The sequence below is a fragment of the Phoenix dactylifera genome, chromosome 1 (genome assembly GCF_051530095.1).
Source record: "Phoenix dactylifera cultivar Ajwa chromosome 1, Ajwa_hap1_PhDact_Kaust_v1.1, whole genome shotgun sequence".
NCBI classification, from domain to species: Eukaryota; Viridiplantae; Streptophyta; class Magnoliopsida; order Arecales; family Arecaceae; genus Phoenix; species Phoenix dactylifera.
This window is the reverse complement of record NC_143190.1, coordinates 6032390-6058346: the sequence shown is the minus strand read 5'-3', so window position 1 is coordinate 6058346 and position 25957 is coordinate 6032390. Positions and strand designations below refer to the sequence as shown.

Sequence of the window (25957 nt, the reverse complement as noted above, 5' to 3'; positions counted from 1 at the left end):
AATTTTATTGTGAATTATGTATCTTGAGTTATGAATTATGCATCATGTATATAAGTGGTATGTTTTAGCCATATAATGTATGATTATGCATGTATTGAGCTTATGCAGATTTTATTATGCATGCAAGATGAATTGGGTTACATTGCTATATAATTGTGATATCCATATGAAATAAGATAATAAATTGCATCTAGTTATGTGCACTGCTTGCAAGGGGTACTTATGGGTTTATATTGCTACGGGCCGAATGCAACTGAGCCGACTTTGCCAGTGGCCGATAATGACTGAGCCAGCCCCGTCAGTGGCCGACTAATAACTGAGCAGGCCCTGCCAGTGACCGATAATGAATTCACCGTAGCATCCATGTGGTACTACCTACAAGAAGTATTGTTTACGGACTCTTAAGAGCTACTGATCGAATGCATTTGAGCCGGCCTTGCCAGTGGCCGAGAATGACTGAGCCAGCCCCGCCAGTGGCCGCCTAATAACTGAGCGGGCGCCGCCAATGGCCGATAATGACTTCGCAGTAGCATCTGAGAGTATGACCACGGCATGCTGGAGGCACGGTTTTATATGTGCATTTCATGTTATGAGATTTTCTGTTGATATAGGACACTGATTTATTTACTCAGCATGGATATTTTATCATGATGATTTATTAGATAATATACATGTCAGCTTCTCAAACCCTGATAAGCATGTTTAGCATTTTTAGTTGATTCGACAAGATTATGCAGGATTAGTTACTGAGCCGTGTAGCTCATGCCTGTTCATTTACATTTTTTTTCAGATCACCACCAGTGACAGTTGCTAGAAGCATTTTTCTTTTGCAACAGGGCTTCTTTATTTTTGGGGTGATATGAATGTACTTTGTATATATAAACTATGTAGAAGCTCTGTACCTTATATATAACCTCTGTTGTAATGCACATATTTTGATATATGCAAGTTTGACTGCTTTTGACTACCCTGTTACCCATGTATGAGGCTGCGTGCTATTGTGGGCGGTAGTCGGCAATAGCACGGCCGTGTCATGGATCCGGATCCGGGGCGTAACAGTAACATACATCACCATCGGAGGTCGATTGATCTCCGAAATAATTCATCGAAGTTGGGACTTCGACACAGTTTTTTCGTAGTGCCGGACAAATTTGTCAAAATTCGATTCTTCCTCTTTTAACCGCCTCTACAATCCTTATCCGACCCCTCTAGACTACATCCACCCTTTGTATAACCTAATGTCATCAAAAGACTAGATAGGGACGGATATTTACTTTTTTTTCTTTTTGGAAATCGAGGTCCTTGCATAGAGGGGAAGGAGATCTACACTTTTTCCTTCAGCTGGCAGTGCAACCGGGATTCCCTTCCCTTCCTTTTTCTTCTTCTTCTTCCTCTTCTTTTCTTCCTTTCTTTTCCTCTTCTTCTTTTTCTTCTCTCTGTCCGTCTGAGACTCCCCCCTCTCCGTTTCAATGCAACGCCTCAGCCAGCTCAAACTTATGAATTAAGTTACATCAAACACTATTCACCCTTTGTTTAATATTATTAAATTTCTATTTTGCCCCACACACTTCAACAGATCTACTGTTATGCCATTAACTTTTGATTCCTTTCCAATTTTATCCTTACCACTTCAACGCATCTACAACTATGCCATTATCTTTTGATTCCTTCTAATTTTACCCCTTATATCAATTTTAAAGGACTATTCTATCCCTTTTTATATAAATAAAAAAAAAATTTGGGGTTATTACACCTAGGGTGCGATCTGCGACGTTAGCCAAGATTCAGGATAAAGAGGGTACCCCCCTGGATCAACTCCTTCCCCCCCACCTCGATGCCTCCACCATCAGCGATCTCGCCGTCTCCACCAACGTTGAGGTCCTTCGCCCCACCTTCACCGGCACCATCGTCGTTATCATGGCTCGAGAAGTCCACCCTTGGGAAGAGCTGCTAAGCTCGAGCTCGGCTTACATCGAAGCCCTTCCCAAAGGCGTCAGTCACGTTCTCGAAAGTCTCCCCTCGGAACTCCTTTGAGGCGCACTACTCCTTGACTTCCTTCGCGACCTTCACTTTAGCGCAAATGATCTGCTACTTGGCCTCGATGGCCCTCTGCTCTGCTTGGACTAGCTTTGCGGAGAGCTCCATATTCTTCTGCTCGAGAATTTGGCAAGCCTCTCTGGCCACAGACAGCTGCCTCTCCTTGATCATAGCCTGGGTCTGTGTGGCCGAAGCTTGGGCTTCTGCCGACTCGACCTTATCCTCAGCTGCCTTCGCCCTCAACTCGGCCAGTTGAGTCCGCTTCTCGACAGCTTCCGCCCCTACCTTGGCCAGACAGGTGTACTCTTTGGCAGTCTCCACCCTCACCCTAAACTTCGAGATGCTCCTTGAAAGTATCATGATCGTCTGATCCATGCAGCTGGCTTCGAAGGTGTGCTAAAAAGGAGGGTTAGTTGCCGAGGTAAACGACTTAGCGAAGATTTATGAGTTAGAAACTTACTCAGGATGATCGTGGTGACCCCACTGAAGAACTCATTGGGCTGAGGGAGCGCATGGTATCCCTATCAGCCCGAAGCTGCATAGCTTGGACCAACTCCCTTGCCACCTTGGAGGAGTCAAGAGTCGAATCGGACTCTTCGATGGACCACTCTGAGAAATAGGTCTCACAGGCACGGGCCGGAGCTGGGTGGCCCTTCTTAGCGGGGGGCCAACTAGCCCGGGTTGGACAGGGCCGGAGTGCAGCCTTCGAGTGATGCTCGGTGAGGAGGCATGACAGCTACAAAAGATTGGGCAAGGATGACCCACTCCGAAGGGGTCGACCCAACCGGCTGTACAAACTCGGCCTCAAGGTCGAGCTCCATAGCCTCCATCGAAGACTTCTAGGACCGAGGCCTCAGCGACCGCTTCAGCGATAATGGCCGAGGAGGACTCCTACCTCGACCTCTTCCTCTAGAGAGCCTCAACCTCAACAACTGCGGCCGACCTTTTCTTCAATTTTCTACTATGGCGGATCAACATGAGATTGGTCTTCATAGCGGCGAGATCTACAAAATCGAAGACAAAGTTAGTCAATAACATCGAGGTGAATAGATAGAGAAAATCCAGAAAAAGCTTACCTTGGCTGCTGGCAGGGCTCGACCGACGTTGATCAACATCTTCTCAAAAAAAAACTTCTACAAGGCTGGAATCTTATTCCGAGATTCTAGAAGCTTATCCAAGAACATTTGATCATCAACGGATAACCTTGGGGGCCAATTCAGCCCTTGTCAAGGTGCCCTCCAGACGATCTCGAACCCCCACGACTGCTCAGAGTGAACAAAAAAAAACCTCCTTTCCATCCGTAGATGGAGCCTCGAAGTAATTGGCCGTCTTTTTGAAGAGAAAAGTACCACCAGCTATTATCCTGAGGATACTAAGATCTGCTAGGAGTTTAGCACCAGCTAGGTTGGAACAAGACTGTATGACCTCATCAGTTGCACAAAAAAAGGATAAAAAGGAAGCCTCAGCTCGGCCTACAAAGTCTCCTCATACAAGCTAAGCCAAGAAGGATGTGGGTTGGTCACTCGGCCACTCGGACCGGCGAGCTCAAAGGTAACCTCGGGAGGCACCAAATGCTAAGCTTGGATGAGGTCCACTTTCTTCTCAGTAAGGATGGATGCCTCACAATCAAAACCCGACTGGACCTCACACTCAACCTCACCCGGAGGTGACGACTGCTGACCTAGAGAAGAGCTATCGACGGCCGGCTCTTGTTCGAAGCATTGGTCTCAACACCGCTCATGGTGATGAAGAAAAAGATAAAGGAAAAGACAAAGCAACGAGGGGGGAAGACAAAAAGAAGTAACCTAGCATTCAGGGAAAGAAACCCACCAGGAATGGAGAAGCACAGAGAGCACCGGAGCTGGACAAAGACTTTGATGGAGAACCACTCAAAAGCCTAGATGCTTGAGCACTTGGATAGAGAAATAAATGAATCAAGAAGTATAAACTGAGGGGAGGGGGCACCCTTATATAGAGGTGCGGACGACCTGATCAAAGCACCGATTCAGCTACTCCAGCAGATCAAGCCGCATGTCAGCTCCGAATATGGCACGACAATTCGCTAAGATCACTATAGTAATGACTCCTCGAAGAAAACCCCACATTGATGACACCTCGGTATGCCCCAGATACGACGACCTTTCGAAAAGATCGATTAACACATTTATTGCCCTTTGACAAGGATTTTGCCCTCAATCGAGGTGATGTCTCGACATTTGTCACCCGAATTAATATGAAGTTCGGCCTCGAAAGTAGGGGGTAAGTGATAGAGAAAATATTAGCTACCTCGACCTTGGGCCAGACCTACCTCCTTGACCTCGGACATAAATGGAGGAGAACAGCTTCGGCCCCAGCCGAGCAGCCAACCAACCGAGGAGAATGACTTCGGCCCCACCCAAAGAGCTGATCAGCTAAGGAGAACAATTGACACGTCTCGACAAGGACTAACAGTCCTAACAACCGACAGTTTTAGTAGTCCGCAGTCGTAGCAGTACTACAACTTGCGCCTGACCAGCGCTCTACTGATCGTTACTTGGGCATCAATGCACGCCATATTAGCTCATGTAACGGCAAAACGGGCTGTAGTCTAGAGAACCTTAGGTATGTATGCAATAAAAATATATATATAGAGACCGTACTCTACTGAAATTCTCTTTCTTCGATATTATTGTTTTTTTTTTTTTTTGACTTAGATATCGAAGATTGCTGCTCTAATTTTGATTCGAATTTTACGGCAGTCGAACCTGAATGAGTTTGGCGTGCAATAACCAAAGATTTTTATTTCCTTTTAACATTTGTTTTGTCTGTCCAAGCCCATGTTCGATTCCTCTCTGTCACAAAGCATTTGCTGCAGCTGTACAACTTTAAGACTTCTTCTGTCAACGGGCAAACAGTTACAGTTCTCACACACACTCTCACATGGTACTTCTTTTTTCCATTCCCTTTTTCACCCCATCATGTTAAAGTTTTCGCAGAAGTAGTACCTTCCTATGATCTTGCTTGCACTCCACTCCAAAAGAAGTGGAACTCTCCACAAACAATACATCTCCATGACTTACCTCTCCATGCACCACCAACAATGTTTAAACAAAACCACATGCCAGTGAGTGTCCTCACCCCCAGCAACCCAAACGTGATGCCACCATGCCAGTTCCTTTTGCTTTCCTCCCTCTGTCCTTGGACGGAATTAACGCCAATAGGAGCCAGAGGAGAAAAAAAGAAGAGAGAAGGAGAGGGCCTCACAGTGGTCTCATGTGAGAGCTGACAGCTAGTGTATTTGATCCCCACCCCACTTAGGCTATGTGCCATGTGCTTTAGAGGGGCATGGCCATGCTGATCGTCATGTGTCATGTCATGGGCCACTTGGCCATTTGTGCTCGGTATCTTACCCCATTATTAAGAGTAAAAGGTGGCGGGGATCCCAAGACTGTGTGTGTGACGGGATCCAAACGGGGCATTTATGGGCGCTCCGAGCACCCTGCCGTGGTGGTCGGGGCGAGTGGGGTTAGCTGTGAAGGCCATGGTCGATGGATGGCTTGACCCAGTAGACCCCCTTAAGAACTATTGTCAGACGTATGGACAGGTCCAACCATGGCCTTTATTGGTTTGATTTGGACGACTTGGTCAAACAGTTCGATATTAAGTGTCGGTTGGCCTTGACGACCATAAATTTTCATCTACCGTAAAGATTGATCGAGGTTTATAGCCAAAAGAAACTCATTGTCTTTCTGGTTAACGAAGTCAACTCAAGTGTTTACTTGCGTATTCTATTTGATCTCTCGGTATGTTAGGTAGGAGAAGATTAAAGACAAAAAAATGTTCCACTAAATGACCTAGCAAAGTTGAATCCAGCACACATAGCCTGAGGTTTAGCACCAACCCGAAAAGCACCATTCATACTGCACTAGCCGTTGTGTGAGGTCAGTATATGACAGAGACAAAGGGTCACTTGTTGTACGTGGATTTATAGAATGCCATGCAGAAAATAAAGGTCATTTAGTTAAGTTGGCGATCTGCACTTTGCTCTTCTTTTGATGAGTTTTAAATGGCGGTGATGGTGGTTAAAGTTGCCCGCTTGCACGGAGATCGGGCGATTACTTTAGATGTTCATAGGTTCTCTCTTTTGGCATCGTCAGGTGGAATTATCTTTTCCAATCCTGCCTTGATATATATATTCCATGTTATGGGTTTCTCGTCAACTACGTTTTACGTACGTGGCTTGCGGGATCTTTGACATGGCCTTTTTCTCTCTCGTATAGATTCTTGCCGGCCTTCGAAGGAGTACGCGGTGCTGCATTGAATTATGTTAACGTTCTTAGCGAGGGCGTCCTCTCCCCTAACTTGTGAGTGAGGATGGAATCAAGGACAGGGTCCCCCTTCACTTGATTGTACCCTTTGCTTGGTACTAAGTAATGAAGCTAAAATTTATGGATAGAGCTATAAATCTTCAACACCCTGTCTGTCCGCATGTGCCCTTTGTGGAAGGGTAGTTTGTCCCCATTTCCAGCCTTTGTATATATGTGACGTACCGGTACAGCTGCATACAGGATAACAGAAAGGCCGGAGCATCTTAATGATGCCTCAGATGTCATTAAATAACACTGGTCTAAGGTAACCATTTGACGGATGAGTACGAGCCCTTCACAGAAGGAAAGACCATATAATTTTTGTTTTGTTTCTTTTTTTTTGTATAGAGGTGAAACAGATCAAAATAAAAAATCATTGGTTAAAGATCAAGATGAAAAAACTAATAAGAATAATAAAATCCAACATTTTACTTGTATAAGTTGTTTGCAGCACAAAGATGCAAGTAGAAACAAAATTTCTTCCACTCTCTCTTCGTTAGTCTCTAGTTTTCACTTGTTAAGGTTCAGGATCTTATTGCATACAGCACTTCAAAAGAAGAAAAAAAAAAGTCCTTAATTTTTATCTTGTGACAACAAAACATATCGCGTAAGTGCTTACAATTAATAGAAAGCTTAGCTTGAGGATTTTAAGGAAAAGTTCTTGTGTATTTAGTTTGTTAAATGAAAGTGAGGTCATATCATTTATGATGCGTAAAATTAATATTGAAAAATTCTGGTAGCCAAATAGGAGTTTATTTTCTATAACATTAGTAATAGTATACTAGGATGTAGCACATGTGACGCATATATCTTTACTAAGAAGAAATTAATAAATATCGCAAATATATATAGTAAGATGTAATTATTTATAAAAAAATAAAATAAAAATTATGGTAAATGTCATAGGAAGCATTTGACAATAGTTGGTATTATATAATAGAATAAATATGAACATATGTTGCTATGTTTTATGAGGAAGTAAAAGACCAGATGGGAACATAGGTGATTCAAATGATGCAACCATTCAGAGATTTCAAGGGGTACAGTAATTATGATGGAAAGACACTCATATCTGTTTGCATGTATATTTAGTTACGTGGTGGTACTATTGGATGACTGGTGAAGCTTGGGATCAGAGATAGTGCACTATGAGCGATGTACTAATTTAGGTTATAGGAGGACATGAGTGACAAATATAAAAATGAAGCATGGTAGAAGAAGGCAGGAGCCATTGGTACGTATATGGCTATGATACCAAGCGTACTAACAACTGATGTGCAATGGAGGGTTGGAGATAGTGCTGGATGGGTGCCACAAAGAGACCTTTCTCCTTGATATGCATGTTGGGCCTGGCTAGCTAGATGCGAACCATGGTCCATGACTCCCTCGCAAACTCATAGCATAATCAGCTACTTCCATCATCGAGCATATGAAATGGCTAAATAAAATAGGAGGAGACCTCAAAAATTCCATTAAGAACACATATACAAGTTTAAGCAGTTGTATGTGCTTGCTAATTTACAGATTCATCATTTAATTACTAACATGACAATGCATGATTAGAAGCAATTTTTACAATATTTTTAAAACCATCGACCTTTTTAGGTCCATGATCTAAAAAAACGCTTACTTATATGGGGCTAATAATTTAAAATTTAACTTTCTGACTAACCTTTTTAGGTGAGAATCAAGATTCTAGGTTTTCCATGAACAAAGCAATTACCTTAATTGGAGGAAATTAAGAAGCTTAATTGATAGATAATGACCAAAACACTGCCCTCTGCAACACGACATAATCACCTAGCTATCTCATCTCAAATCCTCTGCCATAATTATTTTTACTATTTTAATCCTCCATTGGCCCCAAATTTTGAGATGTTCTTGTACACCCTTTGCCCTTTATCTAATCATGCAAGATAATGTGAGCAACAGGATTAAGTCGAACATCCCAACAAGTACCGGCAAATCCCTTCTTTTGTCAGGAGAAAAGAAGGTCACCTCACCTAGTCCAAATATATATAGATAGTATAGATGAATAATAAAGCTCAAGACTTCCTCCCTTGCTAATTGGAAACTCGATCTTAACTTCAAAATGGTTAGCAAATATAAGCTCTGCAATCTCTTAAGACACTAGCCACAAACTATTTTTCCCGGATATGAGTGTAGAAATTTCTGTGCAGGCTTCGATTTCTACTGTTTATTTAGGGTTACCCAACAAACACACATCATCTGTCTACTTCAGCATTGAAATCTACATTCACCCATTTGGCTGATGCCCTTATGCACAGCTGTTGCATGGCATTTCCCCTCTTTGAAGGTGAATTAAATTTTATATCTTTTTGGTAAGATAATAGAAACTTTATAATAGTGCGAAGGTGACGGGAGAAGAAACAAGGGAAAGGCTCCACACTCCCGCAATCCACGGCGAGACAGATGCCAAAGTCTCTTGGTATGGTGGCAGCTGGCAATTACTATAGAAACGAGTGAGAAAATGAAGAGGAGAGGGCCCTTCTCTCTTTATTCTTTCTTTCTTTCTTTCTTTCTTTCTTTCTTTCTCTTCGGATAATATCAATAGGGCCCTCCCTCACTGCTACTACTTCCTTGACTCCTTTCCCATTGCTCCCCTTTATACTCCTGCTAAGACCGAGGAAGACAACTCAGAATCCTACAAAATCCATGCACCTATATTATGTTGTCAGTTGGCAAAGTAATATTCTCCCTCTAAATTTGCTCTAAATTTCCACCTCTATCACACGCTAAGGAGTGCATGCATTACAGAAGATGGCTCCTTCTTGAACTTTTTTAAACAGTTCATACAAATGGTCTGAAAGTTTGTAAATCGTTCTAGTATCGCATATACCCAACTTATAAACTTACTTTCTAGGTCAAAAAAAGATGTCAAGATATCCATAAATGGTCCACCAACTTCTAGTCATACCCATTGCATGCTAGATTCGATGCTAGTCAATTATTAGTTGCTCCAATTTATTTGGTTCTTTTCTATTCGGTGGACGACCGGACTTTGGCTTTCTCTCTCATGTGATGCATTTAAATGTGGCAGGTAGAAAACCTACCTTCTTCTTCAGTTTATTCTGAGAGTACAGTTTCTAGCTTTATAGGCCTCCATGGCGATTATTCTGCAAATTAGCCACATCATAATCATCTCCTAACCCATCATAATTGGACTAGAAATCAGAAAGTTCCTATTTTATGAACAGATGCTCTTGTCCTTTTTTTTAAATTTCTCATGTCCTCATTTTTGTCCATTCATTCATGAATGAGGGACAAGTTGACTGTCAATTGTAAGCCCTGCATTTGTCACCAGACACCAATAAAATAGCATTTTCCACCTACATTGATACTGGCATGCAAGGCCCACGCTAGATAGGTGGTAACTGGTGAGACCCCTCGATAGAACCCTACTCCATTTCTGTGGATGTGTGCCTCCATGAGCCCCATTGGTCCAGTACTGAACTAAACAAAGGAGAAGAATAACTTTGTTCAACCTTTAACTACCCCAAATCTTTCAACTTATTGCTTGGGCATCTGCATGTGCTTGAGGACTCTATAGGCTGCATTGATTCCAATCAAGCCATATGCCTAGGAGCAAAAGAGATGTCAAGTCTTAACAACCAAGCTTTGTCATCAAGAATCTTATCAGAGGAACACTGACTTGCTTTATTTGGCCACGAGGATTACAAAGTATAAACAATAATTGTAGTAGGATACTCCACTAGCTGCCACATTCATTGGAATACAAATACAATCCAAGGTCTAGTCCTTTTACCCATATACACATGCTTGGAGAGAATTTGGGATCCTCTTTTTCCCCATTAAAAGGGCAAGATGAAGTTAGTGATGCTGATTAAAATTAACAACTTGCTGGGGGAATTTCAAGTGTCAACCCTTCTGATCCCGCAGTCTTAAATTATTGCCATACTTAAAATTATATGCTCATTTGCATGCCCATTGATGGCAATGGAAAGCATCACAAGTGGTAGAATTTTTAGTTCTAATTGACTCTCTCAGTCATTCTCAAAACACTTAAATACGGATGCAGCTGCCTTGCATGCGTAGAGAATTTTACGAAAGCATTAGTTTATCTTCTCTTGTCGCTTGTGCAAAGCCGCTCCTCTCTGAGTAAAAGATTCAACACTTGAATTATTAAAAACGAAACTAGTCGGCAACTCTGGGAGCAATGTCTTAATAATCCCGTTACAATTACGTAACATTCTCGGCAGCAATTTGTTATTGGCAATTGTAGTACTACTATAGCAAATAATTAATACATACATAGCAGATTTGAAAACCTATTTCTTGATTATTTTATCATATGTTAAATAACCACTTTTAGTCATTAAAATGAAAAAAAATAAGGTAATAATAGCAAACTAATAGCTTGATTGACATTACTAAATAAATCTAGATGGAGAATAATGTTTTTATTATATATAATTCATGACAAATTAAACTAATGATTAGCATATGTGATTGTTAATATCTATAAGTTATTTTTTCTCAAAATATATGATTGTTATGTTATTTGGCTGTTATATTTTCAAAATCTTGAGTGGACTTCAACTAATTGAGATGTTTAATTATTTCCCCTTTTTGAGAAGACCTTTAGAAAGTTTATATACACTCACACACATTCTCTTTCCCCTCCACCAAAAAAAAAGGGGATTAAATCATCTAGTCTTCGCTCATGTGCATCGCATGTACGTCGTCGGATCTCATGCATTGCAACTAGATCGATGGAGGTGTGACTGCAACCATATGAGCCACTGCAAAGAATGGTACTCTTTGAAGCAGTGTCTGGAAGATTAGCATTGCCTCTGGCTTGCAGATTCTTAATACAATGAGCATTGCAGCATATTGGTACCCCACATATGAAACATCCAAAGCGTGAGCTTCTCCTTCTGCAAGTCTTGGATAAGAGATCCCTTTTATTCCTTCTCGAGGCACTAACAATGGAACCCAATCCACCGGATTTTCTTTTGTTATAAAAGAAAAAACAAATCCAATTATGGGTATAGAATACTGTATTGTGACAATGTGCTTCACGAGCTTGTACAGTGGCCCTCTCTATGATGAATGATGCTATTTTCTCGTAAAGCCACAGGCATAGGATGCCACTACTACTGTTCAAAAGCATTTTGAATGCACGAGGAAGCTACATTAGGTTAATAGAAGCATGTGCATATACAATAAAAAAGATTTAGTACACTAGAGCACCCTTTGATGGTTCAGAGTGCTGCAAATTTTATTCCAGAAAAATGGTAGAACAAATATATATTTTTGCGAAATGTTATGCAGGTGTACACAAAAATTGTGTATGTGCCTCCATGAATCATGAAAGTCTTCCTTGTATGGTTCTCATTAGCCCTTGATTTGGAGTCTCCGCAAAATTCATAAATAGTTAATGTGGTTCATGGGGCATATAGCTAATTTTCGTCTACAAGTAATATTCCTTAATTTAGCACCTATCGTATTTTTTCTTTTCCTTTGGATTTCTCATGGCGAGTATAGATCGGCAAACTCATTTTGCTGCAAGCACGAATTTTCATATTTATTTGAGTTTTGAATTCCACATGAAATTTTCAATATTTAATATGTACAAGAACTTCGGTAAATAGTCTCTCTGATGTTGAATGGGTGTTCCATGCATTAGGATATTCATAATTATTCAGACACTACATATCTATAATTTGGAAAACAAAAAATAAATATGCTGAAGGTATTCTACGCATCAATTACCGAAATTTGAGTATTGCAACTTACAAGACAAATGCTTTGATCTAATTCATAAATTAAGAAACTTAGATATCCTGAAACAAAATCATGGCAAAAACATCAAGCCTTGCAAGAGGATCCATTAACTTACCTTAACCTATAGCCCTGTACTTGCAGTTTCCTCATCCATGGCTGCCATCGACACAAGGCATCTATAGCCTGCAGATGGTCCCCAAGCATTCATCGGATCCCTACACACCTATCCGATCCTCCTGCATTAATATCCGAGAAAGAACCACATGTACACAGTCCAATCCAGTCGGGCTTCATGACTGTCCCATCACCGTCCATTTCCCTGTCATCAGGTGGTCGTATCTCTAAATCAAATCAGTCCATGGATACACATGGGAGATGAGAATCCATATAAATAACAAGTTCCTTAAAAGGTATAGGCTCTTTATTGGCTTATTTTATCATCACTTATCTCCAAAATTTGATCATTACTTGGACACAGCTTTCGCATTAACTAATTCGATATATCAACATAAATTATGCAGTAATTATTTGAATAACAATTCTTTAGAAGGGGGTATGATCTTTGTTGGCTTATGAGATCATGATGCAAATAAAGAAGCAGTAAAATAGTCATTAAAATATTTAGTAAGGAGAGAAGAAAGGGATTTGTCATGGGACAAGAATACTAGCAACTCTGGCACAACACTTTGATGCCACATAATTTTAGCATGTGGTGGACTGACACCCTTCACAAAACGACGAACCTTGTGTTGTTCGCTCTTGGTTGCATGGCTGTCTCCGCAGATATAGATGGAGACTCCCACGTACGTCATGTCTCGTCTGATTGGGAGCACCGTTTGGACGGTTCTGATCGACATATGACGTCAGGATTGGGATGGATCACCGCATGCGCACGCTTGCATGGGTGCTGGATTGGTCCCACCATTAGTTTGGATGGTGGAATTAACATCACAACCCATTCAATCACGATTGCACCGTCATGATGGAGATGGGACGGCGTGGGACTATCGTGGTCTCACGAAAAAATCTTAAATCTCAATAGAGCAAGTCAAAGCCCGCATCAGGACCGTCTGATTGGCCCCGGCACAAATGGAACTCAGTCGACTAATTAATGACGGTTAAATTAAATTAATTTCACCTAAATCTTGTCCCATTCACGCGACAGCCGGAAGCGGATCGGACCTGTTCTAACGGCGCCGTCAGTGGTGACTACGGTCACCTTAGAGTTGTGCACCTCCGATTTTTTTTTGAGTATTGAAGAGCGGAAGATAGAAAAGCGCGTGGGAGGTAATATTAGTGGAGGTCACGGGACCTCGGACCTCGCTTCGCTCCTTTAAACCGCATCGCTGTCACACAAGTGGCGCCTGTCGCTTCTTTGCTGTTTCGATTGTTCGGTTTGCTTTTCTCAAATTCCCCCCAGCTTTTGCTCGTATTCCCATCGCATCCTTATCCCACCATCCTAAACGGAATTCTTCTCCCAACTCTTTTTATTCCCACAGCCCCTTTCTTTTCTTTCCCCTACCTCTAAAGAGCACACACTGAGCGCAGTAGGCCAGTAGTCAGTCTCTCGGTGCTCCTCTACTCCTCTCCATTCTTCTCTCTCTCTCTCTCTCTCTCTCTCTCTCTCTATATATATATATATATATAATAGATAACCCCCTTAAAGAGAATAAGAATCACATTCCAATCCCTGTCTTCCCCGCCGCCCTTCATTCCTCTTCGGCGCTACAAATTGCGGATAGCCCCCCCGAGAGAGAAATCCCTCCCGGATCCGTCCACGTAGTCCTGTTCTTCTACTTCACCTTCTCTCTCTTGGTCTTAGGGCTCTGGTGCTTGCCTTTTGTTTTTTTTTTCCCTGGGATTTGGGTTTCGATTGGCGGCTAGGGTTTGGAGGAGGGAATGGAGAAGAAGCAAGGGTTCTTCTCGGCAGTGCGGGAGGAGGTGGCGAGGGGGCTGTCGCCAGGGAGGACGAGGGCGGAGAGCCCCGGGCGGAACGCGTCGGCGGCGGTCGGGCTGCTGCTGCCGCGGCGGTGGAAGGGGCTGCATCGGCAGCAGGCTGTGGCGGACCTGGCGGTGCCGAGATCCGGGAGTCTGAGGCCCGTCGGGGAGGCGCTGGCGCCGCTCATTGAGGGACCCGATCCGGGCGCCGGCGACGGCGGGTACCCGAAGAAGGAGGGCGGCGGTGGGTGGGGGCAGTGGGTGAAGGGACAACTCTCCCGGGCGCCGTCCGTCTCCTCCTCCGCCGCCGCTTCCTCCTCCTGCCGCCGCTCCGACCTCCGCCTCCTCCTCGGCGTCATGGGCGCCCCCCTCGCCCCCATCCACGTCTGCTCCACCGATCCCCTGCCTCATCTCAGCATCAAGGACACCCCCATTGTAAGCTCTCCCTCCCCTTCTCTCTCTCTCTCTCTCTCTCTCTCTCTCTCTCTCTCTCCCCCCCTCTCCATTCGTCTTGGTGCTCTTGGTTCTTGATATTTTCACCCCTTTCTTTTGTTATTTTCACCCGCTAGATTTTAGTTGGTGGGCGGAAGAATCTGTGTCTTTATTTATTTTTTGGAATTTAGGGTAGCTATTTATGGTTGTAGTTGTCCTATTTGATTAAATGCACGAATCATCTTAATTAAATGCATGCATGTAATTAGTGTTTATATTCCGTTTTCATTGAAATCCAACTGAAATCAGATGGTTTCCTCCATGTTTTCAGGTTTGAATTGGGAAGATGGAATGCATAATTCCTTTAATAAAACAAAAGCATTTTTTTTAACCCGGGCGCATTATAATTTGACAAATTGACACTGTAGTTGTTGCATGAAATCCTCATTTTGGATTCTGATTCGGTGCAAGATGGATTTCTAGTTAATGCTTTGGTAATGTTTTGGTGATTTCTTGCGACAGGAGACATCGTCGGCGCAGTACATACTGCAGCAGTATACAGCGGCGTCAGGAGGGTTGAAGCTGCTGAGCTCCATTCGGAACTCGTATGCCATGGGAAAGGTGCGGATGGTGGCGGCCGAGTTCGAGACAGCAACCCGGGTCATCAAGAACCGGAACGCCTCCCGCTCCGCGGAGTCTGGAGGCTTCGTCCTCTGGCAGATGGCACCTGACATGTGGTATGTCGAACTTGCCGTCGGCGGCAGCAAGGTCCATGCTGGCTGCAATGGCAAGCTTGTCTGGCGCCATACCCCCTGGCTCGGCGCCCATGCTGCTAAAGGCCCTGTCCGACCCCTCCGCCGGGCTCTCCAGGTCTATAACCAATACAAACGAAATAAGATCAATCCATTTTGATGCTTGAATTGCCCCTGCTGCTTGCTTGATTTGTGTTGCTAAAGAAGCAAGCTTTGACTGACTTGTGGTTAACTTTCATTAGGGTCTTGATCCATTGACCACAGCTAGTATGTTTGCCGAGGCTCGGTGCATTGGAGAGAAGAAGGTCAACGGGGAGGATTGCTTCATCCTGAAGCTCTGTGCCGATCCTCAGACACTGAAAGCTAGGAGCGAAGGCCCTGCCGAGATCATTAGGCATGTCTTATTTGGGTACTTCAGCCAGAAAACTGGGCTTATTGTCCAAATGGAGGACTCTCACTTAACCCGGATCCAGTCGAATGCTGGTGGAGACGCTGTGTACTGGGAAACCACCATTAATTCTTTCATTGAAGATTACCGTCCGGTTGAAGGTATGATGATCGCCCATTCAGGCCGATCTGTTGTGACACTTTTCAGGTTTGGTGAGGTTGCCCTGAGCCATACCAAGACTAGGATGGAGGAGGTTTGGACCATCGAGGAGGCAGCGTTCAATGTTCCTGGCCTTTCAATGGACTGTTTCATCCCTCCGGGCGACATTAAATCCGGGTCAATTAGTGAAGCCTGCGAGCTTCCTCAAGGGGAGAGGGGGAAGAACAACTTGGCAGGGAATTATCGGTCTAAGGTTGCAGCTCTGGGGAAACCGCATGATAATGATGATAGCGTTGTCTGGAGGGTGGAAGTCTAATGCTAAGACTACTTCATATCAGAATCAAATTGTTCATACTTCTAGTTCATCTTTTAGTTGACTAACGCACTATGAAATGTAGGTAGCAGGCACTAATTCGAGGGAATTCTAAATTTGGTAATTGGAGTATCCTCTGTAAATAGGAGCATAATCATTCACAGGCCTCATCCTGCTGGCCTTGTTGAATTCTTATACTCTGAATGCAGAGTTGCTGGTAGGTGGAGTGTTTTGGTTGATCTGTGGGGGATGGATCTGGGATTTCTTCTTTCCTCCACAGAATGCTGCCTTCCATGCCCGAAGGAGAGGATCGAGGTTGGGCTGATGCTTCGATTCTTAGACTAATTCTCTAACTGGTGGCAACGGCAACTTCGTCGCCGGCATGTGACTGTTCTGATGTGTTTTCAGATTTGAGTTTTTTTTTTTTTTTGATTTGTGTGTGTTTTGTTTGTTGGTTCATGTCTAAACTGTTCAGGATGTAGGAAGATGAAAGATTTTAACTTTGGATTGATTGCGAGGTTGGAATCTAAAGTTTCCTGGCCTCCTGCAGCCATGGTGATATTTGAACTGATGCTAGTCCTGCTAAGCTGGTTGATGTAAACCAACCAAACTTTTGTTCTATATCAGTTATTGGATGGTTATATGTGTTCTTTTTTATCCTATATGGCATTATATGAATTGTATATTTCTACCTTCACTTTCATGGATGCTGATACCAAATTTCCAAGTGCTCTTCATCACCTTGGTTTTGTTGCTGCCATTTCCAGTGGAATAGGGTCCTTAATGCTTAGGACGTAACTGTGGTCTGTCGTTGGACCACAGTTACAGCAAAGGCTAGCGTTGTCTTGGGTGTAGGATCCATGGCAGTATCATTACAGCAAAGGCATGGGAGCTCGAAGACCCATGTGATTCGCCCATCTCATTCATTGCCTTGTTCCCTCCTTTAATTCAGGTAGCGTGGGAGAGCTTGATATTTTTCTGCCCGCTTTTGCGAACACTGCCTATTCTTCCATCGTCATGCTGGAAGGCCTCGTAATTATAAGATTATAGCTCTCGGAAGCTTCGACATCATAATGTTGCTCCAAGGCCATGCTCGTTGATGGCTCCGAGCTCCTTTTCCAGTGGACCAATGTATTAATTTTAGGGGAACCTAGAGGACCATGTATGAATCTTGAAAGAGCTCCTATGCTTCCCATCACCTTTGGAAGGTTGACTTGATGTTTCTGATGCAAAGTGACTCCAGCTTGATCCTGAGTAGCAGCCAAATTCCACCGTCCATCTTTTTTTTTCTTCTGGTAAATATTCCACTGTCCATAATTAGTGGAGGTAATAATCTTCATGCCTTTTACCTTGACCCAGGTCTCGGCCAATGTTGACTGCGAATTTTTAACTTATGGGTTTTGTTGTGGGATTTTTTGGGCCCGCGCAACAGCATAGCCCACACCGGCCGAGTAGAGAAAGAGATCGCGTCCCCCACAAGGTATTATCCGCTTTGGGCGCGCCTGCACGCCAGGGGGTCCGCATAGGTACTGCCCCTGGGCCGTACGCCACGGGGGTCCGCGTAGGTACTGTCCCAACCTTCACGATTTTGTCCCACAAAAAGGGCCATCGTGTGGAAAGGGCTTCGCCCTTCTCATTATAAGGCACAAAATCTTTCCGCTGTTAGCCGATGTGGGACTATGTTCGGCCCCCCATAACAAGTTTGAACTTTTAACTTATTATATAATTAGGTTGGATTTTTTTTTTTTTTTTTTTGTGCTGAAAGCGGGTGCTTCATACAGTGCGTATATGAATACACCCAAGAAGGTCAAAACACAACGATTAGGTTGGATTTGAGCTGATAGATTTTTTATCTATTATCTATCTGACTCCGATCCATATTCATTCCAACCTAATCTGATTGCTACCTCTACTCAGGATGAGTCTTACCTAAATATGCTAGGGCTACAATTCCAACCCAACCTGATTGCTATCCTTACTCGGATGAGTCTCACTCGAATACGCAAGGGCTACAAACCAGTACAAAGAGTAGTATGGCCTTAGTTACTTCGGTCCATAAATACTTGTCCAACCCTACACATCTGTCAGCCAACGTTTGAGTTCAATTACCATTCTTAAAGAAATCATTCTTTCAAGAATGTCGGTTCTTTTTTAGTTAAATAATCAATGTTCAAACACTTTCTGCTTCTACAGAACTAAATAATAGGTAGTTTTCTTTCATTAAAAAGTGAGTTAGCTCAGCCTAACTGAAATAACAACACGAGATCTCAACCTCCTTACCAACCACAATTCTCTCCATAGTAGAAGTATATTTTCGAGTGGAAGGTGTCCATCTCCATGCGCGAGGTGTTATTAGAACAGTTGTATGAGCAATGTGGTGGATCACCCCGGTCTCAACCTGAACCTGATTCACCAAGTTAACCACCGAGGACTAAGCAGCGGCTCAGATATTAGCAAAGGGGTAGTGAGCTAATCCAAAGTCTAGAGTGAAAGAAATTAGACCTGACTGGCTAAAATTTCTAGGCACAGAATCATTTGTTGGTTGTTCTCTTATCCTTATCTATCCTATATAATTTTCTGTATAATAAGTATAAAATGAAGGAAAAAAAAATCAAATCTGATGATCATTAATGAAGAAAATATTGGACACCTCGATCTCAGATCATACTGACCTTAACAATCTCAGTACAAACCAAGGTAGGCAACTTCGGCCCCAGCTGAGGAGCTAACTGACCGAGGTGAGCAACTTCATCTCTGACTGGGGAGCCTATCAACACATGCCAACATGGACTAACAGTCTTGGCAATCGACCGTTGTAACAATGACTGGCCGTTGCAAGAGCTATGCATTCGGCGCATGGTCAGTGTCGGATGCCAAGGCCGTACTACTGCCCGCCACCTGACCACTAGTACACGCCAACCCAGGTAATGACGAATCCGACTCTCCTATATAAATGGGCAGTCCGAAGACCTCAAGTACGCACTATATGATATCAAAACCATTTTTGTTGAAATTCTCTCCCTTCCATACTATTGTTTCTCTATTCTGACTTAGACATCGAAGGGTCTCCCATCGAAAATTCTCCAGCAAGCAGACTTTCTACAAGCCGTCCCAGGAGGAGACCAATGCCTGATAGCTCAATCAGCCTACTCACCTCGTCTCTAGCCGACCTTAGTGTTTTCCGAGCTGCGCTCCGACCTCAGCTTGGATTCAGCTGCAACAGATTGGCGCTAGAGGAAGGGCTCTGCCCTAGCTACATTGGTATCAAACGAAGGGACCTAAACCGACTAGTTTTGCCTATTTCGGAGTGTTTGTATCTGATTCGTCCGGAGCTAAACCAAGCCCTTTTATACAACCCCAGCTCCCTCCTTCCATGTTCAATCAAGCCATCTCTCTTTTCTATCCTCTTTGAAACCCTAGCCAAGCCCCCTCTTCCATCCCTTCGCTCACCCTCCTAATCCCCTCCTCGTCTTCTAGTAGCAATACCATGAGAGACCTCATTGACAACTCCAGCCCTAATCAATGACCTCGATCCCAATCGATGACATCCAATCCTAATCGACAACCTTTGACCCTTTTTGGCGGCTTCGATCTCTATCAACGATCTCCCATCTCAATCAACGACCTCCAAACTTCGTCAAACAAGCTCCAGCTCTTGATACGCCTTCCCTTCTCTCTTAGGTCCTTCCTCCTCCCTTCTCTCTGCCTTCTTCTCTCTTTCTCAATTGTTCGCTCTCACTGGCCCTTGATCAGCACCAGCATGCTTAAAATGTGTTAGTATGGTGGCATATGGATCCATCACTTGATTGGTACAAGTTTTGCGTACCTTGATTGTGACATCTTATTAACATCCATTAGAGCATGTTCTTCTCCATTTGATTAGAATAATTAATTTATTACTTGAGGGTATAAGGATGCACTGGTAGAATATTCAAATAATATCCCATAGGATAAACAGCTAGAAGGGAATGTTAGGGGTAATGGTAGATTCTGTCAGAATTTCTCTCCAAAATATCTCCCACAATTCATGTCAAAGGTGATTTATGTTAGTTAAGAGATCATGAAAATTGCAGCAGCACTGATGATCTCTCTAATCTTTCTTACTCCATAGTCTTAGCCAAATTGTGAGGTGTCACCTGATATATTTCATTCACGTTAAAAATATCATATGGATTAGATACTCAAAACATCATAAATCTTGAAAACCTTCAGATGATAGATTCTATTTTGAACGCCATTTGAGTATTTCTAGTGATGCTTAGTGACATAGGGATGATAGAACACGGGCTTTTTCCCCACCCTAAGTTTACCGAGAAGCCAAATAACAACAATGCATCCTAAATAGCTTTTCAGATGCACCTCATTAGAAACCTCTGGCAAGTTAGAAGCCGATCTCCATAAATCTGCGTTTGTCCTTCCTACGACTCGGTGATGCCCACCGGACAGCATTTAAGAGAATCTCCTAACGTGATTTTTTTTTTTTTTTTTATAGGTCCCTTCCAGTATTTCATCTCTTTTACCCTGGAAGTGTTTTAGCTAGTTTATTTTTAATTTAACTGAAGTTAAAAGACAATTAAACATAATATCTCACAAGAGCAATATTAACCTAGCTGCTAACTGATTAACATCACCCAATAGGCCACCCTAGTTTATGTTACCCCAACTCAATCTTAAGATTTCCTTCACAATATGCTCATGAATCATCTTTCTTACCCAATAACCTTACCCACTTTATTACTCAAAATCATTGTCAAGCAAAACATAGTTCCTTTCCTGCTCCAATAAACCAAGAAAATGCATATGGTATGGAAGGCTAGTGTCAAAATTTGATCTTTGTGTGCAACCAAAATAGCCCAACCACGAGGCACTAATTTGGAGTACTTATCTTAACTCCATCTTTTCAGCTGTATATCCTGTTAAGAAGTGTTTCGCCACTCGTCAGGCTTAAAGAGGACCACCATAAACCATAAGAGCTTTTGCTGACCTTGCCTGGCTACATTTCAAGAGATAGGTCGCATTCTCCTTTCCAGAATATGAACCGACCTCCATCAGCCATCCTCAACTTTCGATATTATACTATATTAGGAAAAACTAAAGATCTCAAACGGCGATGAAGTTGTCAAAAAATGAGCATTGATACCTCCATTACTATTTCACCAAATGACATTCTTCAACATTTCAAGAATCATCCGCAAAACATCAATAACATCTCTAGCATTCCAAACAAGTGTTAAACATATGGTAATCATTCTCTGGTTAATAGAAGCACCATGTACAGAGCAACAAATAAGTGGTCTATGGAAACCTGTGAGAAATGAATTATGGTGAATGATTCTTTGGCACAAAAGACTGCACTTGCTATTGAGGGAACTCTACAAAAGCAAGGGCATGGCTAAGGAACCAAATAACAAGCTTGTTACTTTTACCATCTACATTTCTTTCTTGGGGAGTGTCATCTGAGCTGAACAAAGCAATCTTTCAAGCAAAGATAGGAAAGCAACTGTTACCTGAGAAATGCTCAAGCTTAGACGAAAGATGACATGTAGCAAACATTAATCTTTCCAAAGCATGAGATCCAATGGATAAACCACCAGCTTGACAATAAAGCACAGCAAGTACATCTTGATTCCAGAACAGATCAAGAGAAAATCTTAAGTCATCCAAAGGAAACAACAAAGTATGCTAATATGAGATCACTAATCACAAGAAATCATGTTCCACCTAGAAGTATCACCATAACCTGTCATAATCCATGTACAAAAAGGTTGACCTTACTTTCCAAAGTGAGGATTTAGTAGCCCTGAGATCTCAAGAAACCCGACACGTTCTTTCCCTCCGAATAAGTTTTTCAACTTCTCATCGCACACAACAATCCTTTTGTTCTCTGGATCCTGTAAAACAAAAAACATATACACAAGACAACAATTTGTCACAAAAGATACTAAATATTGGGGTAAAAGTTCAATCAAAACTAAGCATCCAGAGTAAGAGGTCATTCCGTAGCCTAGTATAAGATGCAAAAGAATATTGTCAACAAAAATAATAAGACTGAGGCCGAAATGGTAACTCTAGCCAAAAGCACCATAATTAATGTCAACTACGGCCCTATCTAATTTGAGCCAACAAGTAACTTTGCCCAAGTTTTTGATTGATCCCTAATCAACATAATCATCTGGGCGCTGCCAGGTTCACACTCCTGGAGTAATTAACATCTTGTCCTATCGGGCATTTAACATCAACTACCATCCAGGTGATGAGATCCTTGCTTCAAGATCTAGCACCAATCTCAACCAATGCAAAACAGATGTAATCTCAAGATTCTTAGGACAGCATGCCAATCTTCATCCACCTAAAACAATATCACATGAAGAAGTTGAGTTGTCTTAGAACCCATTAGAAAATACACCACTTTACAAATTAAGCTTGGCAATATGAAGAAAGAGAGTACAGACTAGTTTAGAGTCATATGACTGAAGATGGATATGTTCTTTTTTTTTTTTTATTGTTGTTGTACATCATTTGTTCATACCAAACATGCATGAGTACAGCCCGCCGTGTCAAGAGAACGAAGACAATGCAGAAAAGAAGGGACGGTAGAACTCTGAGTCCAAATGAACTCGCCGGAGTGATGAGAAGATGGATGTATATAAAACAGCTTACGCAACTACGAATTCATAAGTTTCAACCGGCAATCTTTTGCAACCACAACATGCTAGAGCCATACAATACTGGAAGTATCTCATTCCTCGCTGCTAGAGGAATACGACAATGAAATAACAAGATCAGCTTCCAAAACCAAAACCTTATTACCCTTAATTCCCATACTTTACAACTCAACTTGCTTCAGTATTATAACTCAGAATAGCCATGCAAGGCTAGGCCACATTGCAATATAAAAGCAATCACCGCTAGAAAAAATTAGATCAAAATCTTAAGACATTTTGATGCTATGGAGTTGTTTAAAACAGCAATATCAAAATGCAAAGTCAACAGGAATGCCAGGATGAGTGCAAATAGACATCATTTACTACATGATATGAATTATAATTACAAATGCAAATTATATAGAAAGATAATACGTAATACAAATCTACGTACTGAAATAATACTACTTTGAAACATAACAAAAGAAAAAGAATATACTGATACAATGCGAAAAATCTAAGGAAACTGTAAATCATATAAATGTACATTGTAGAACTATAGTTAACTTATACCAACATCATAAGTAATTTAAGCAACCTCATACAGGCCTCACCAAAGGCCATTTTTAATTTGTCCAGAAACAAGATGACAAATGGCAAGAAAAAAATATATTCATTTGATCAGTTGATTGCAAATAACTAGGATTTCCTACAATCATGAAAGTTCTAAAAGAAGAAAAAGAAACATGAATTGAGGAATGCAGCATCAGATATAGCATGGGGATAACAAATCTCATTACATAACCACGAGCTACAAGCCATGTCCCAATGATTAGAGTTCAATTTTATGAATACTCCCTTGCATCCCTATATATTTGTTGTTGCCTCCCACTTTCTACATCCTTTCTTGGAACATCAAATCATGTTATCTTGGAACATGCTCTTCTAAATAGGACAAAGTTCCAAATTGCTCTTAATGTAAAGGCTTCACAGAACACGCCACATGTGGAGAGGGGTAGGCCTGCTGCCACTTCAGTCAAGACCCAATCAGCCTCCATACGTAACCAACCCGCCTAGCACTATGTAGGAAAGCCAAGAAAATTAGGTTAAAAGTGCAAAAATGGCAGGACAGACAAGGAATTTATAGAACCCAGCTTTCCTTTCTTTCCCTGATCATTGAGAGGTGAGAAGAAAGGGAGAGAAACAGAGATACAAAGCGAACAGAGGAAGCAGAACACAACACAGGTGATGGACAAGCAATGCTGAGGTGAACAATGGACAACTAAACTTTGACAAGATGCAGTTTTGCAATAATATTTTACATCTAAAAAGAACACTCCTCTGGCTCCTACCTGCCTCTTCCTCTTTCTCCTTCGGATCTTGTTGTTGCTGCTACTCTTCCTCATCCTCACTCTCATGTTATTCCAGCTCCTCATAATCCTACTTCCCCACCTCCAGCTCCTCTTCCTTCTCATCCTCCTTCCCCCCTCCTCTCTATTCTCAAGTTGCTGTCCTCCTTGTCTTGACTCCCGCCTCCAATTCCTCTTCCACCTCCACTCCTCTTATTGCCTTTGCTAGTATAACTTGGTGCGGCAACATAACTAATTTTAACTTGAGCATTGCTCATGGCACCTAAGATAGGAAGAGTTAGAGCAATGCTACCACAGCAGACAAACAAGTTCTCTCCAAACATTTTAGTACAAATACATCTTTTAGTCCATTTCAGAAACAATTTCCACAACCTTTCTAGCAACTACCATTTCTTTCATCACATATCATCTTTTTTCTCCAATCACTTGTCATTCTGGTTTTCCACTTTTACAAAAATAAAAGAAAAAACATAACTCCTTAGAGCTGACAAAACTGGCAGATAAATACCCATACCATGCCTTTGACTATGCTTTACAATTAATGGAAACCCATTCATAGTGTTTATCACAATATACGGACCAGACGTTATTAAACTTGTTTCAAAAACCACAACAACATCCACCAAAATTTTTAAAAAAAGGTAAGAAAGAAAAATCGTGCAGTACAATTTCATAGAAAAACTATAAAAAAAATGCCACAATTTTTTTAGAAAAAAGACATTTTGAAAGCAACCATGAACTCGAGAAGGCAGATGGCCCCCATATATCAACGTAAATAACGTAATACTTCTTTATCGGACCAACTATCGTAGAAGAAAGACCATCCATGCTGTTTATTAGAGGGTATGGATAAAAGGGAGAAAAAAAAACAGAGAAATATCGAAAACCTTTTCGTAAAACCCTAGGCGGAACAAAAGCACCGAGAACGGGAGAGAGGCAGAGAGAGGGAGGAAGGAGAAGAGAGACCTGGAGGTTGTGTTCTTTGATGTAAGCCCAGAGGAGCTTGAGGGCTTGGGTGCGGGGGATCTCCGGGACACCGACGATGGCCTGCATTGCCGGGGAGACGGGCCTGGGCTTGGTAATGCCCCTGGGCTGTCTCGTCCCCGCCGACGGAACGGGCTTGGAGGAGGCCAACGCTCGCAGAACCAACGCGGCGGCCCGTCGAGGGAGGGGGAGGCCGCCGGGGCTCAGGATGGGCCGGCGGGAGGGCGTGGGCAGCGGAGGCGCGGCTGCGACGAAGGCGGAGAGGGATCCTACCGAGAGCATCGAAGCCATGGCCGGAACTCGGAGTGGTCGCTGCCGACGAGAGCCGGAGGATGAATCGAGAGGCGGAGGCCGAAGGTATTATGTTGAGACTTCGGAATTGGGAAAATAAGACGGAGGATGAGGCGCGCTTCAGCTTCATACTTTGAAGTGGACTGGAAGAGTGAAATATAGGACAAAAGCAAGGGCAAAATGGGTAGTTTGGATTTTTTTTTTTTTTTTTGTAAATGCGACATTTTACATAGCATTAACTTAAGTACATCCTGCCAAATCACGAGAAAGTAAAGCGTACAAAGGAGAGGGAATGTCTCCTGTAGATGTTCATAGAAAATTCCCGGAGTGTCGGACGACGAAGGAGGCAATCTAGTCTACTGCCCTATTCGCCTCCCTAAATACATGTGCTGCCTGCAGGCCACCCATCTTCCGTGCCAGCCTACGAGTCTCTCTAATAAGAGGGTGGCTATCACCATATCTATTCACATCTCGGATCCAGTCAACACCACTGAGGAATACCCCTCAAGGTATACCCTCTCGGCACCAAGGGAC

The 25957-nt window shown here is 42.6% G+C and overlaps 2 protein-coding genes across 2 annotated transcripts; one reads left to right on the top strand and one right to left on the bottom strand.

The window, feature by feature from the left end:
* The first annotated feature begins 13706 nt into the window (after positions 1-13706).
* On the top strand, positions 13707-16791 carry LOC103700903 (uncharacterized). Its single transcript, XM_039114371.2, has 3 exons — positions 13707-14525; positions 15045-15392; positions 15517-16791. The coding sequence occupies exons 1-3, from the start codon at positions 14052-14054 to the stop codon at positions 16135-16137; spliced, it is 1443 nt and encodes a 480-aa protein (XP_038970299.1). The 5' UTR covers positions 13707-14051; the 3' UTR covers positions 16138-16791.
* Positions 16792-21658: 4867 nt separating this feature from the next.
* Positions 21659-25545, bottom strand: LOC103700804 (uncharacterized). The gene is made up of 2 exons (XM_008782668.4): positions 25115-25545; positions 21659-22025 (listed from the first exon to the last, which is right to left on the bottom strand). The coding sequence occupies exons 1-2, from the start codon at positions 25421-25423 to the stop codon at positions 21906-21908; spliced, it is 429 nt and encodes a 142-aa protein (XP_008780890.2). The 5' UTR covers positions 25424-25545; the 3' UTR covers positions 21659-21905.
* Positions 25546-25957: the final 412 nt, after the last annotated feature.